Genomic DNA, 16,570 nt, shown 5'->3' on the forward strand with positions numbered 1-16,570 from the left:
GTTGCACCCCGACCTGGACTCCCTCCACCTCACTGCCTGGAGACTCTGTGGCTGACGGAGGGAGAGAGGGCCTGTTCCTTTCAGGTTCAGCAGGTCCTTCTGGGCAGCAGGAAACCGTCCACGCAAGTAACGTATAGCGCTAAGTGGCGGAGGTTCTCGGGGTGGGCAGAATCAAGAGGGTTACATCTGAGCTTCTCACCCATACAGGCTATCTTAGAGTACCTGCTGCAGCTTAAACTGCAAGGCTTGGCCCTAGCTTCCCTCAAGGTACACCTAGCAGCCATTTCGGCTTTCCACCAGCCGATGGAAGGGCGATCCCTGTTCTCTCACCCCATGTCGGTGAGGTTCCTTAAGGGGGTGGAGAGGACTTTCCCTCCTCTCAGGTGCGGGACCCAGTGCCACCCTGGGACCTCAACTTGGTCCTCAATAGACTGATGGGACACCCCTTTGAGCCCATGGCCACATGCTCCCTTCTCCTTTTATCGTGGAAGGTAGCCTTCCTGGTGGCCATCACCTCGGCCAGGAGGGTCTCCGAACTAAGGGCGTTGACCTCGGAGCCCCCCTACACAGTTTTTTACAAGGATAAGGTCCGGCTGAGACCTCACCCGGCTTTTATGCCTAAGGTGGTGTCTCAGTTCCACTGTAATCAGGACATTTTCCTTCCTGTGTTCTTTCCAAAACCCCACGGTTCGGAGGAGGAAAGGAGAGGACATTCGCTGGATGTCAGGCGAGCCTTGGCCTTCTATATCGAGCGGACCAAGCCCTTCCGGAAGTCGACACAGCTATTCGTAGCTGTGGCAGACAGGATGAAAGGCGCTCCTGTCTCCACCCAGCGAATCTCCAACTGGATTACTGCCTGCATCAGAGCATGCTACGAGCAGGCAGGGGTACCCCTTCCAGGTGCGGTAAGAGCACACTCTACTAGGGCCCGGGCCTCTTCCGCAGCCTTCCTGGAGCGGGTTCCCCTGCAGGACATCTGCAGAGCAGCGACCTGGTCGTCAGTCCATATGTTCACGTCGCACTACGCCATCGTGGAGCAGGCAAGGGAAGATGCGGGGTTCGGCAGAGCCGTGCTGTCAAGAGCAGGTCACCGATAACTCCTACCCTCCTCCAAGGTACGGCTACACAATCACCTACATTGGAATGCATATGAGCAATCACTCGAAGATAGAAAACAAGGTTACTTACCAGTAACTGTTGTTCTTCGAGATGTGTTGCTCATATCCATTCCAAACCCACCCCCCGTCCCCACTGTCGGAGTTGGCAGAAAGAAGGGACTGGGGGCCCGCGGGGCCAGCAGTGCCCTTATACCGCGATATGAGCGCGGCACTCCAGGGGGCGCCTGAGCTGGCCCTGCGGGGCTTGCTAGGGAAAAAGGTTCCGGGAATCTGTGCACTGGGCACGCACACACCTACATTGGAATGGATATGAGCAGCACATCTCGAAGAACAACAGTTACTGTTAAGTAACCTTGTTTTACCTTCCATGACCATCTTGAGAAGGTAGCTGCAAAGATAAAAATGAGAGCTAACATAATTCAGAAACTAGCAGGTATAACCTGGGGTGCATCAGCATTAGTGTTGCAAGCATCTACAGTGGCACTTGTATATTCAGTAGCTGAATATTGTGCACCGGTATGGAGCAGATGCAGCCACACGTGAATTGTTGACACCCAGCTGAATACAGTGATGCTGTGCATCACTGGAACCCTTAAGTCAACTCCAGCACCATGGCTACCTGTTCAGTCTAACATCGTTCCCTCGCCAATATGCCGAACTGCTGTGACGCTCTGCGAAGTTCAGCGAATTCAGGAACACAGATGTATTCCTATCCACCAAGACCTCGATAACATCCACTCCCCCCAAAGCCTTAAGTCCTGCAAGCCATTCTGGGAATATTCGCTTAGCCTCATGCAATCAGGCTATGATTAGAAGGAGGCGTGGAAAGCAGATTGGGCTAAAATATACTTAAAATACTTTATTAAAAAAAAAAAAAGCACCTTGTGCCAGATTCCATGCAGAAGGATGGGTTTGACCTCCCACGGACACCTTGGTCAACTCTGAACCAAATCCGAACTAACCATGGCAGATGTGGCTATTTAATGCACAAATGGAAAATCGGGGACTCCACAGCATGAGTGTGGCTGACCATCAAACATCTCACCACCTATTGCCCAATTTATAAATGGGAAGGAGGCATCACTGCAATAAATTCTGCCACTCCTGATGTAATCATCTGGCTCGATCGACTTCAGGTGAAATTGTAGTTGCTGCTCTACATCAACCATATGAAAGAAGAAGCTAAATTGCCAGTGCCCAGCTGTATGGTTGCCGATATGTTGCCTATTGTGAACTCCCTTTTTCATTTGCTCATCACTCTTTCAGGTTAGGAGAGAGACATATGGACACAAAATTCGAGGGTGCTATATGGCATGCAATGGGTTTAGTGTGGTGCACTGCCTCAGCGGGAGATCCTAGAGGTATAGACACCAAGGACTTGTCTACAGGTGGAGTTATTCAGGCATAGCTATTCTGGAATAATTAGTCTTGAAGAACAGCATGTGTGTACACTCTTATTCTGGAATAAAAGTGTCCAGATGTAGAATTAATCATGCATGATACTGCGGGTAAACCAGCTCTGAAACATCCTTGAAGAAGATGGACTGTGCCCTTTCTAGAGTGAGACCAACTATGCTGGCCAGTGTGAATTGGGTCCTATTTCAGCTCCCCCTGGGATGTCTAGTTCTCACATCATTGCTGGACTGGAGTATATCTTCCTTCTGTAATAGTGCAAGGGCCACAGTTGTGTTTCATTTCTGCATGGGAGTTGGTGCAGTGGGGGAGTTTTTTTGTGCTCTCTCCCTACTCCTTTGCATTCTCTGCATGTACTAAACACAATTCTGCTCTAAGAATGTCAGATTTAATATTGTTTCAATCAACAATAACTACAAAATATGTACTATCTAATGGGGCTGTTGCCCAGTTCAGGAGTAGATCTAATTTGGGATGCTTGGCTTTGATTTCTCTCTTCTCTATTTTCTAAATTAAATTAACTTGTTTTACTTAAGCTAACTGGGCTTCCTGTGATAAGTGCTGCAAGGTGCTCTTGGAGAGAATGAAAAGAAAATTCAGGATTCAGAGCATCCAGAGTAGAGCATTTAAAAATTGCACCATTCTGTACATTGTCAAAATGTCAAATTAGTTTTGCTGGGGAATGGGAAAAGTCTAAAAGCCAAGAGGAACAGCAACCAAAAGAAGGGTAGGAGTGGAGATGGATAGTTACATGACTACATATTGTATGTTTTGATGCTTTTGAATCCCTCATACTACTTTTTCCCCCTTATATGCATATTTTATTTTTTGCAAAACTGTAGATCAGTGTGGGAAAAGTGTTTAAATACTGAAATAGTAGAGAAACACAACCTCCCTCTGGCCAAGGATAGTCTGTAAAGAATTCTTTGTTTTTAACGTTTAATCATGTAATAACCACGAAGTTTCTTTGCTGTGATACACTGGCATTTTAACAATTTAACACACTGAGGGCTAAGTTCACCAACAGGGTGAGCAGAGGGACTCCATTTGATTTCAGTACAGTTATGTCTGTTTACACCGTTGGTGGGTATGGCACACCCAATGTTAGTGCACAGCATTTTCAGGGTGTTTTCTTTGAGCTACTGAATGACAAAACAAATTGGAAGCAAAGTTGTTCAGAAACATGGTGTCTGATGGTTCTCCTATTGCTCTGACTGTGATATCTTCTCAGGGAGCTTATGATCACATTCTTCTGGATATTCCTGTCACTCGAGAACAGACAAATCACTATCGGTCTGCGGCTGAAACTGCCCGTAGTGAACTTGCAGCACTTCTGGTAAAGTATGAATGTGCCCAGTCAGAGGTAAGTCTTAAAGACACTCCCTCCACAAAACCCTAAAGGTTATTTTCCTGCTAATGGGAGTTATGCACATGTTGTGGAAAGAGTAGATCCACTAACTGTCCTTGCAGAGAATGTAAAATTTATCTTTGTTTTATTAATTGTAGGATTTTGTTTTTGTTTACATTTATTCAGATTTGCCATATGAGCTTTTATCTCCTTATTTCAGTTGCCAGTGTTCGTGCCATTATGTTGTGCATTAATTGAAGTTGGCACCAGAATAATTTTCTTATGTTTGTTTGGATGTAAAATACAGTATTTCACAATTCTGACCAAAGTTGGTATTTCAATATTGTGGTTTTCTGAGTGGTTATAACATTTGTCGATTCTAGGGTTCCCATATTTTCCCCCTTAGAAATAAAAAATAAGCACATTAACATTACTGAATGAAGCTTAGTTGATCCAGTCGTGCAGTATAGGTGGTTTTTCTGTGCTGATAGAAATGAATGATAGTGTCATATATTGATAGCATTCTTCATTCTGGTGAAACCTAAACCATTTAATAAATGTTACAAGTATTGAAAAAATGGTAGTTATTGTTACTTTTTTCATTGAATACCTTGATAAGAGGATAGAAGAATAAGATACTTTGGTTCCAAAAGATATTTCCTGCCAGATTCAAATACATTTGTTTGTTTATTTATTTACTTGAAGCAGTTCAAATATATAGTCTATAGTGAATTCTTCTTCCAGTTCTTTGTTTTTCTCTCTTCCTCTCCTCTGTCTACAGCTTCTAGATCTCAGATCCAAAATGGTCTCTAAAGAAGTCTCACTGCAAGAGCTGAAGACTGAAATGGAAAGCTACAAGGAAAACAATGCTAGACAGTCCTCTCTACTCTTATCTTTGCAAACTCGAGTTCAGGAGATGGAGGAAGAATCAGGTGTGCTTGCCACTTCCAAAAAACAGACAGACCTAACAGCACAGGCTGTGCTCCAGGAGAATTGGGAGCTGAAGGAGAAGATCCATGACCAAGAAGTCAAACTGAAGTAAGAGATTCAAGCAAGCTGTGGCATAATTTTGGGTTGAGATGTCAGAGTATTCAAGTTGCCAACATAGAAAACTACCGTTGTAGGCAAATTTTAGTGCAGAAACAGATTTACATTGAATTATATGTTATTGCCCCTTTGGCCTGAGCAGTTAGCCAATATTCAGGCCTTGCAGAGTTGTGTCCTTTAGGAGGAGAACTTTATATGAATTAAATATATTCTTTGGTGTAATCTTGTTTATTTTCAAATGATGCATACAAAGCCCAGTTTCCCTGAACACAGTAGGAACACACAACAGGCACCATTTCTTAGCTCAGACATCCCCAAGTGTGCCACTCCAGCTCTGTGCCCGACCATGTCTTTTTCTGCTTCCTCTCAAGGTCACATTCACCACTCCTTCTGCTGGCTTTCTCCTGACGGTCTCTGCCTCTACCACACACAGGTTGAAAAACCAATCTCTTAGCACCCCTGTGTTTACAATCTGGGAAATCCCTGACCTGCTATGTAGACTGGGCCATCCTCCATTGTTTATAGCTGTTTGTATTAGATAAAGAGGCTAAATTATTTATTCTATTGAGTCTACTCTGAAAGAGGCTTGACACACCTATTGACTGTAACTAGGTTTGTGATAGTTGGGACCAAAGACTTGTCTGATGGCAGCTGGTAGAACCTGTCAGAACAACAACCTGTTTTTGCAAAGAATATAAATAAACTCTGCAAGAGGGAGGTTTACTCCTGTGAAGCATTGAATCACTTGCAGCTGTAATCTGTACGACTTTCAAAGACTGCTGGTAAAATTACAGGAGTATGTAGATCTCCCCAGTCCAATTTCTAAGGGTTTAGAAGATCCACTAGCTTTCCTAGTGGAGTTTGTGACTCTTCAAGGTGAACTGCTTTCGTTTTCCCTGGAAAAAAAAAAGCTGGGAAATGAAAATACAAAAGCTTGTGCTTAATATTGAGGTTACCTATTTAAATGCTTAATAGTCATGAAAATTAAAGTTTTCATAATAGTGATAATTCAGTCATGCTGTACATGAATTGTAATTTCAATTCGTGTATTTATTTTAAATATATACAATATTACTTTTTATGTTAAGTATACACTAGAAAATATATAATTTGTACAATGTGGCTCAACTTACTAAGAATTTTAATTTTTCATTTCCATATATTTGAGTTTTTGTATTAACTAAATGTTAATATAACATTTTGTATTTTTCTATATTACATACGCTGCTGGGGAGTAACATAATGGAATATCAATGTGCTCGGATACTATCGTATGTCTGTAGTTATAGCTATGCAGAGAGAGAGGAAGAGGAAGAGATCCATTGCTGGTGATAGCTGAGTGCTAAGAAGAAGAAACCTTAAATATAGTATCTACTAGCATGTGCATTTCTGATGTCACTGATTTTTTTCCCCCCCTACCATTTATTGGGCAATGGCTTTTGTCATATACAACTTTATAACATTGTAAAACATGCAATGTCCTGTGCTGACTTTCTTATCAATTTAACAATCTTCAGGACCGTGAGCAAGCAAAAAAAAGTAATCAGAATACACACACAGTTTAGTTGTTCTATGTCAGTTTTGTAGCTTCATATGCGTGAGAGGTACAAGTATTTCAGCAGAAATTCACTTGATCAAATGTACTATATTGCTTTTAAAAAAAAAGTAGGTTAATGCTATGTGCTGTTGCTGTAATTTAAAGAAATGTATAACTTTCATTATATTTCCTAGCTGGCATATTTTCAGATGAGACATAGTAGTCGTCAAGAACATATTGGACACACATGCTTTACATGAGGCTAACTCACTCTTATACTAGAAAAAAAAATTGATGAATAGGACGGGATAAATTAGATGGTATATCCTGTAACCAGTTATTTTGGATAAATGTTTTTAGATAAGTCACTGAAATAGCTAATGTTGAAGATGTGATGGCATTCCTTCCCACGAGATTCCCTTGGCTATTTCACCACCGACTAATGCACCATAGACACAACACCATGGATACTCCATTTGGTTTTCGGCAGTGCTTACACTCAACCCTTTTCCCCCACAATTTTTCTCATGAGGATTTATTATGTCAGGAGGTCCTCGTGCTCCTTTCTCTCAGAGTGATGGAAGAGGTCCCTCCTCAATATAGAGGAAAGGCAGCATTTATTTTCTTATCCTGAAGAAAAAGGGAGGCTAGTGACCCATCCTGGTTATGTGGAACCTCAATACATTTGTTCACAAGTTGAAGTTCAGGATGGTCCCCGTCACATCAATAATCCCAGCTCTCGAGTCTGGATCACATCTCTTGAGCTGCAGGATGCCTACTTCCACATCTCCATCATTTTGCCTACAGGTTTACAGTTGGCCTGGGCCATTGATATTGAATACTGCCTTTTGGATTCTTACAGCATTGAGGAGGTTTAGCAAAGTGCTGTCAGTAGTGGCAGCTTATCTGAGAAGATGCAACATCAATATATAACCTTACCTGGATGATTGGCTCATATGCAGGAGTTCTCCTCAACAGGTCTCTGAAGCCATCCAGAACATATTCAACCTCTTTTAGAAGTCAGGCCTGAAAGTCAACAAATGGAAATAGATAGTAATCCCAGATCAGAGGATTGAATTCATTGGTGTGATCTCAGACTCCTCCACATCCAAGGAGTACATGCTTCAAGACAGATCTGAGAACCTGTGTCTTCGAACTCTCCAGCTGAAGGGAAATCCGTGTACCAATGGAAAGCTGTGCCTTGCTCTTTTAGGTCATATGGCCTCTTGCACCTTTGTGACACCGCATGCCAGACTTCACCTCTACTGCATGCAGGATTGGTAGAAGCTGGTTTACAAACCCACCAAACTTCACCTGCATGCCTCTCATTATCTCACCCATGGTCCTGTCATCACTGAAATGGTGGAAAAAAAACGAGTGTTTGCAGAAGGGTGGGTCCCCTTCTGGGTGCCCCTGCCATCGAAGATGATAGTCACAGACACATCTTTGCTACAGTGGGGTACCCACGTGGACAAATTAAAGACACAGGGTTTATGGTCCCCAAGGGAGAAGTGAATGCACATCAATCTCTGAAAACTCTCTAGATAAAAGAAGGGTAGTCCATACAAATCTTGATCAACAAGACGACCACCATGTTTTATGTCAACAAACGAGGCGGAGACAGGCCTTCCCTGCTCTGCCAGGAAGCCATCAGACTCTGGAATTGGTGCCTCAAACATATGGTTATTCCTGGTGGAGGTACGCTTATCTAGACTGCAGAACTTGCTTGCAGACAATCTCAGCAGACACTTCCTCCCAGATCATGAGTGGGAGATTGAAGGCAAGATTCTGGTGGACATCTTCATGGACTGGGACAATCCCAAAATCAACCTTTTTGCCACTCAATACAACAAGTGCCAAGATTCTGCTCAAGGGTTGGAATCAGAATGGGATCCATAGCAGATGTCTCCTAGCCACAGTAACAGGAAGGCCTGATGCAGACACATAGCCAAAACTGATTTTTTGGCAGGGCCTGTGGTTGTCATGGGTAGGCATAGACCTTGTGTCACAAATGAAACAGAGGCTGATGAAAATGCAGGATGAATTGCTTAACATCTGATTGGGTGGGCCATGGCCCATCCAGGCCTACTTGTAGCTATGCCACTTGCCTGATATATATTTCCCCTGGACCTATCTTATTGCCAGAGTGCTCTGCAAACTCAAACAGGTCTCAGCCAAGCTAATCCTTATAGCTCCAGTGTGACCCTGATAATTCTAGTTCATAGACCTACTGAATCATTCTTCTACTGTCTCAGGACAAGGGACACAGGCAACACCTGAACCCTTGTGTTCTTGCAGCTCTCAGCAAGCGTGGCTGTTGTCAGGAGAGCAGACCTGCTTCTCTCCAGTTAGAGAAGTTCTAATAAGCAGCAGAAAAGAATCAGCAAGAGAAACCTACCTAGTAAAATGGATGATGGTTTTTTTCCATGGGTGCCACCAAAAATCAGTGGTACCACATTATTTCTTGATACCTCAAATACTCCACTGCTCACCCAAACTAAAATGCAAGAACCTGTCCCTCAGTTGAGTCAGCTGGCCACCTCAGCTCATCTCCTACCAGTAGAGGTCCATACCATGTTTTCAAATCTGTCAGTAATTAGGTTCCTGAAGGCCCTAATTAAGGTATTCCCACCAATCAAGGAACCTGGATCCTCATGGGACTTGAATATGGGACTGTCAGCCCTTAGAGACCAACCCTTCAAGCCTATGGCCTCTTCTTCCCTGCTAACCTTTCCATGAAAATTGCATTTTTAGTCACTATAACTTCTGCTGGACCAGTAGAGGAGATTTAGGCACTGATGGCTGACCCACTAGTATGGTACTTCATTCAGACAAGGTGGAGCATATGCCCTAAATTTTTCCCCAGATTGGTAACAGACTTCCACTAGAACCAAAAAATACACCTATCTGTATTTTCCCCAAATCTCATGCTTCCAAATCTGGGGCAATGTTGCACACTCTAGACCAGTGATTCTCAGCCTTTTTGGGGTCTGCCCCCATTGTAAACCTTGATGGCCTATGGTGATCAGTAAATAGCTTAAGTGCAAAAAAAAGATACCTGGCTTACTAAATGTATTGTGCGTAAGAAATATAATATACAGAATGTGGTAAAGACTAAATAAGTACACCTTGCATTCTACAGTGGCAACTTTTGTGGCTCCTATCCCGTGGGACTGGCCAAGTTCAGCTCCTCACTCAGGCAATATAACCTTCGAGGTTGCAGCATTGCTCAGGTTTGGCCCATGGGCTGGCTGGGCCAAAAAAGTGGTGTAGTGACTTGGTGCACAGGGTCACAGCATCTCTCGCTGAAATTTGGCCTGGCCAGCTCTTTGTCATCATGGTGATGAGGGGTAGCTGGGCCAAACCTGAGTGGTACTGCAACCCTGTGCACCAGGTTGCAACACCCGGAGCAGGGAGCTGAGCCTAGCCAGCCCGCAGGACCACGGCGGGGTGAATGTAGGGCAGGCTCTGCAGCCTCTTCCCCCCTCCCAGGGCCTTCCATCTCCCCAGGGGAAGGATCTGCCACCCTCTCTTCTGAGCTTCCTATGTCAACCTGTGATACATTGTGGTAGCCCGCTTTTGGGTCACAGCCTATGGGTTGAAAAACCCTGCTCGACACATCAGGAGAGCCCTGGCCTAATATTTAAACAGAACAAAAGTCTTGAGAAAATCACTGAGACTGTTAATCTCCCTCAGAAAGGTCAAGAGGCTCTGCAGGTTCATCCCAGAGACGATCAAACTGAATTTCTGACTATTAGAATGTGCCCCAGAGTGGCCAGGACAGATCCACCTTCCTTCAGGGCTCACTCCACTAGAGTGCAAGCTGCATCAGCAGCATCACTGATGTGTCCCATTATCAAACACTTGTAAAGCAGCCACCTGGGCATGCATCCATCCGTACATTCATGGTGCACTGCGCCCTGACTGAGGCCTCCACGCCCAAAGCTGCATCTAGTAAAGCAGGTCTTCATTCACTGTTTAAATAATTACTCTGAGCTCCCACCTCCTTAACACAATCACTGCATGGGAGTCACCAGCAGTGGTGTATGGATATAGACAATCATCTAAAGGAGAATGGAAAGTTACTTACTGTGTACAGTGACAAGTTCTTTGAGATGTGTTGTCCATATGCACATTCCCTCCCTTCCATCCCCTCTACCTTGGAGTCCTTATTTGGGGGTTCTGCGGTGAGAAGGAACCGAATGGCAGCTGGCATGCTTTGCCTTTACATGGCCTCACCATGGAGCATGAGGGCTTAGGGGTGCATGTGTGTTGTATGAATACGGCTGACCCAAAAGACTCCAATCTCAGGCTCATGAGGTGTATGCTCCATCAGTAGAATGTGCTTATGGACCCCACATCTTCAAGAACTCCAGTTACCGTACATGAAAAGGAACTTCCTCTTCTGTGCAGAATTCAAGGTGAAAGTCTTTGGCTTTATGGGAATTTTCTGTTCTCGTGGTGCTTTTTGAGTAGATGTTTGTCCATCAGAAATTCAAAAATAAAATATTCAAACCAGAATTAGTGTCTTCTGAAATAGGCATAACTGATGATATAGAATCAGTATTTCATCCAGTGTGTTTAAAAATATAGCTATCGATTATTAATTTAAATTACAAGTATTTATGCTATTTATTAAAATACAGAATGTGATTTGAATACATGCTATTTTTCCAAGGGTGTACATTGGGGAGAGCCTCTGGAGTTTCCTGCCTTACCAACCTGTGCTTTTTTCCTTAGCAGGACAACTACCAAACAAACAACATCATTGATTCATCTTGCTGGGGTGGACTGAAGGGAAATCTTCAGAGCCCTTCATCAGAGGGGTATAATTTGATAAGGCTGTGAGGTGTTTGCTCCCTTTGGGGCAGAATGTGCTGCATCTGACAGTGCTCCCTGCCCCTGTTGGCCCATAGAATATGCATTAAACCACATTTAACTGTGGTGAAGGTTGTTCTAGAATAGGTAGGAGCAAGCAATGAACTTGGGATAATTTTGCCGTTTGCTTGAGAAAATACTGTTTCTAAGTATTCATCCTGATGTGTGTATTTGTTTTGGCTGATTAGCAAATATTTGAATGAGTGTGAAGAAAGCAAGAATGAAGCTTCTAAGATCAGCCAGAAGCATGGTGAATTCTTCGCACAGCTTTCTGGATTCCTGGGTATAGACATCAGAGGAAAAGAGGAACCACACAAACGTTTAATTTCAAAGGTGTTTATGTGCAGTTATTTTTTCCTACATATTGAAGAGACTTGTTAAATATTTAACTGCATTGTATTGCTCTAAAAGATATTCATATAGAGGGTGCATGGTCTTTTTAAAATATTTAATAGAGCAATTTTCTTTTATAATAGAAAAATAGAACGTGTTTAAACAACTTAAATGTCAAAGATCAGAATTTTGTTGTCACATAAAGATATACAGAGCTTACAACCATTTAAAATAGTGTTTACAAACATTGGCCTGGTTTTCAGAAGTGCTGATCTCCCACAGCTCTCCTTGAACTCAGTCAGGCCTTACGTACATTCATATATATTAACTTACATTTAGAATTATGATTGTTCAGTACAAATCAAGAAAATACATACAACTGAACGCTTGTCTAAAAATATCAAAAACTATAAAATTTGAATATGACAATTCTGGCACCATTCTTAACACTCATTTAGTGCATTCATGCCACTAAGCAGAACATTCTCAGTGACACAGGCTGAAACAACCTTAATTTTGCCCCTTTACCAAAATTCATAATTACTACAAGGTACAATTGAACCTTATCCATTCATTGTGTAGCATTCTCTCAGGACTGTGTGTAAAAACTTGAATACTTTTCTCCTCCAGCATTTCCCCAGCTTTTGAAAGCTGAGCTTCTATTCAGGAAAATGAAATCAACCATACCCCCTACCTGCATGTAGCCTTTTATACTCTTTTGCACTCTCTGGCTAGTTTTTCCACCCCTGCTTCTCTTCTATGTGGGCACACTTTGTGAAGTGCTGCCTTATTAATATTTATACAAATTATTGTCTGAAGTCTGGATTTTAAATTAACCATTTGAAATTAAAAACTTAGTAAGCATATCCAAACTGCAGTATTTTCTTATTGAGAAAAATTGTCCATGTACTATTAATTAACCATCTGTCATTAAAGATAAAGGTATTCTGTGAATATAAGTTAACCATAACTCTTACACTGAAGGTTATCGAATTATATCAGTACAACTATGTCCATTATATTATAACAGAATTGTTCATGTCATAACAAACCATCGCACTTAGGACTTTAGAACAAGTAGTGTATATGTATATATAGTTACCCAAATAACTTTATAATACATCACCTGGAATTCTGGGATCAATTCTGGTCACCCTATCTGCACAGTTACATCTAATGGTCTATCATTTAATTTGCATTGAAAGCACTATGTATTAGAACACAGAATATTTGCTCTGGGTATTTTTTCCCCTTATCTATGTCTCTTTTCTCCCAGTAATGACTTGAATTAGAGACAATAGGAGCACCTGCACCTTAAGAGGCATCATTCCTGTAGGACAAAAAGGGACATATAGTTTTGTATTTTTCTGCCAATTTTGAAGTGTCAGAAGATATTCCCCACCCCAGATTTGTAGCCACACCTATCCTGCTCCTTGTCAGGATCCCAATCAGGGCAGTCAGGGCCAAAGGACAGAGCAGGGGCAAATTCAAGGCCTGGAATAACAGAAGAGTTTGTAGTCCCATCCAGGCCAGGCTCAATAGCAAGGGGCAGAGTCCACATCAGGTTTCAAGGTGCGAGTCAGGAGGCAAAGGTCAGGTCAAGCCAAGAGTTCAGGAGCGGGAAAGGTCATGGCAGCTACAGAAGATCCACACTGTTGCCTGGACGCTTCCTGGAATGCCCCTTAGATTTATGTAGGCCAGGGAGCCAATCAGGAGCCAGGGGGCTGCTATCTGTCAGACCCTTGAGGTGGAACTTCCTGTGGGCTGTGTCCACAGTGGGTCATGGGAAGTGGAGTGGAAGTTGGTTATAGCTGCTGCTGCTGGGTGGCAGCCAGGAGCTGTTAGCTGCCTGGTAGTTCTGCAGGCCTGAGCTCCAGACCCATGGGGCCTCAGGCTCCTTGGAGCTGCTGCAGCATTACCTCAAGAGATCAAGATCATGGCTGGGGCTCCTCTAACCCTGAATTCTAGCTGCTGTTCAAAACAGCCCCCCAAATCATTTTGTTTACAAGATACCTGTACATATGGTCAAGAAGAATCTGCTGCCAAATCACATGGCTCCCTGTGGCTCAGAACATTTAAAATGTAAAGTCATTTCTCAATGAACTCTGCTAGTTTCCCCTTCCAAAGGGTTGGTAGCCATAAATCTTACAGAAAAAGCTGTCTGGTTCCCACATGAAGATAGTTGTATAATCAATTTTTATTTTCTGCCCTGCCTTATCCCCAGTGTAGACATGCAGAAATGACAACAGCCCTCCAGAGGATAATGTTTGATATAATGATGAGAATTTATATGTGGATAACTAAACCAAATTAACATTTGCTATGCTAAGGCATACTTTTCTTGTGGTATATTTTGGGCTCCAGTTTCTCTTTTCTTTCTACTTTGTTTATAAGGAAACATTGGAAATGAATAGCAGAACGTAGTCCTAGATCTGACCCTAAAGGTTTTGCAAACAACATTTTTTATGATGAACAGAAAACCTATTTAAATGAGTGAAGATAATTGTTAACAGGAAAAAGTGTAAGAATTGTAGTAATATGTATTATTTGAATTGTATGTTTGTCTAGGTCAGTGAGATGCATAAAGAAAACACAAAGCTAAAAGGGCAGATTGCCACTCTTGCAGAGGCTATCAATGTTCATGAGATGGAGTCAAAAGCTAGCAGAGAAACTATCATGAGGCTTGTTTCAGAAGTGAGCAAAGAGCAGAAAAAGGCTGTAGCCTACTCCCAAGACATGGACAAGCTTAGCAAGGTAAATAGTTTTCTAGTGTGCATATCTGTGTGGTTTAGAGATCTTTTTCAAGAAATGCAAAATGCATTTTGCAGTAGAAGAGCATGAAATGGAAGTAAATGATAAGATTTCAACACATGCTATTACCAGCAAAAATTATTTTGACAAATTCTGTGAGGTTAGGGTTTTGGATGGAGATGTATTTTAATATGCTTATTCTTGTAATAAAGATTTTTCTGTTATCAGCCTCAAGTTTATGAAGTCTCAAGAGTATTCGGAGATTAAGAAACGCTTTGTGTTAGAGAGCTCTGCTTTAGTGTTGATGTTTCCTATATGCCAATGGAGTGATGTTTTCACTCTCAACAACTGTAACCCCAGTTATTGCCTGCTCAAAGTGGTAACTGGGCAGCCATTGTGTAAGTCAGCATGAACGTGTAGAACTATTGATTTTTCTTTGAGGTGGGGGTCCAATAGATGAATAAAAATGTATGCTAAAAAATCCATATTTATTCCTCAAAGTGATCTTGAGGGAGTATTACAAGTATTCTTGTAATAGAATCAGGAATATCTGGAAATGCAATCGGAGTCAGATTTCTTGTAAAAAAAATTGCTGTAAAACACGTCCCTCAGGAATAGACAGAAATGTATTGAATAATATTTAACTAAATGTTTTCCTAAAGATTCCATTTAAAGAACTAGTAGTGAAGCATCTTGTCTGTCAGACACAGATTATTTATATTGTATAACAAACTGATACTTCATAATCATAAATATTCATTTGACTTGTACACGGAGAAATCCTGGCTAGCAGCATGACCCCACAATCCATGATTCGAAATCCACTCTGACAAGTCAGTTGGAGTTTTTCATTGACTTGAATGGGCTTTGGATCCAGCTTGTAATATGCACAATTTTTTATGAATACACTGAGTATCTGAGAGAGTGACATTTTTCTTGTCTGCAGTTCCAACATTTTGCTATGATTGGCAAGACCAGCATTAAAAATATGTTAAATACATATACTGACCTGATAAACTGTGTCCATGAAGCTGTTCAGCATTTAATTTCAAAATAGAATTTTACTACTTTTTTCATTTTGTAACTTGCATTTATTTATTTTTTAAGATTTAGGCATCAACTGATGTGCAAATATGACTCTTAAAAGGAGAGTTTTTTAAAAAAATAAATGGTTTGCTATAACCCATGACACTTAAAATAAGAAAGAAGCACAATAGTTGTGTTCCATGTGAATTATTTTATCCAATTTGTCATTTCAGTACAGTGATCTTTTGGAGCACTTGTATTTATGTTTTCAAATTAAAAAAAAAAACAACCTGAGATCATAACTGGTTAATGCTTACACTGATGCTGACTAGCTACTATTGTGCTGCACCTGTGAACAGAAATCTACAGACTGATGAAATAATATTATAATTGGAATAGACCTCCCTTCGTTCTTTGCTATAATTGCCATAATTTGATTCTTGGCACTGGCACAATTTCTCTGTTAAGAGGAGGACCTCTTTAGAGTTGAAGAAGGGAAATAAATGGAACCATGCCAAGATTTGGTTGGCAGTTAGTTCTAAAATTAATTTAGTAGTGAGTAGTGACAAGTATTCCTAATTAACAGGGTTTTGTTTCTTTGTTTCTTTCTTAAATGTATTTAAAAGAGGGATTATCACATTGCAACAAAGCTGGCCAATTAAGACTGGCATCCTGCCTCCCACAGTGTTTGAAACCTGATGCTCTGGGGAAGGCAAATGGCTCCTTGTAAATGTACCCACCTGGTCGTGTAAAATTGTACCTTGTGTGAAAGGAAATACCTTCTCATTCTTAGTAGTTAATCAGACAGTGCTCTGAAGTGTGAAGGATTATATTTCTTACTACATTGTAATCTTAGCTAGTTTGACTGCAAAGTTTATTCTTATTCATATAAATGTGTAAGCCTTTTAAAAATCTTATTAAACTGTTTGTCTCATTAGTATCTTGGGGCAAAGAGTTTCAGGCTGGTTAAATGAAGCAGAACCATGTTTTTGATTTTATCTGCGTTAAAATATTTTCTCTTTCCTCGAATGGCTCCTTGTGGTTATATCACAAGATGGTACGCAGCAGTTTCCAACTGGCCTTCTCTATACCATTCATTGTTTTATATATCCCTGACAT

The 16,570-nt window shown here is 41.6% G+C and overlaps 1 protein-coding gene across 2 annotated transcripts in view; it reads left to right on the forward strand.

Moving 5' to 3' along the window:
* Nucleotides 1-16,570, forward strand: part of CCDC170 (coiled-coil domain containing 170) — a 67,113-nt gene that overhangs the window by 20,321 nt on the left and 30,222 nt on the right. For both annotated transcript variants that reach the window (XM_067542421.1, XM_067542422.1), the window contains exons 4-7: nucleotides 3,763-3,894; nucleotides 4,661-4,917; nucleotides 11,530-11,674; nucleotides 14,243-14,428. In XM_067542421.1, the coding sequence (XP_067398522.1) occupies nucleotides 3,763-3,894; nucleotides 4,661-4,917; nucleotides 11,530-11,674; nucleotides 14,243-14,428 (720 nt within the window). The remainder of the gene's footprint in view (nucleotides 1-3,762; nucleotides 3,895-4,660; nucleotides 4,918-11,529; nucleotides 11,675-14,242; nucleotides 14,429-16,570) is intronic.

This window comes from Emydura macquarii, unplaced genomic scaffold, assembly GCF_026122565.2.
Source record: "Emydura macquarii macquarii isolate MOO-44397 ecotype Brisbane River unplaced genomic scaffold, CSIRO-AGI_Emac_v2 contig_705, whole genome shotgun sequence".
Lineage (NCBI taxonomy): Eukaryota > Metazoa > Chordata > Testudines > Chelidae > Emydura > Emydura macquarii.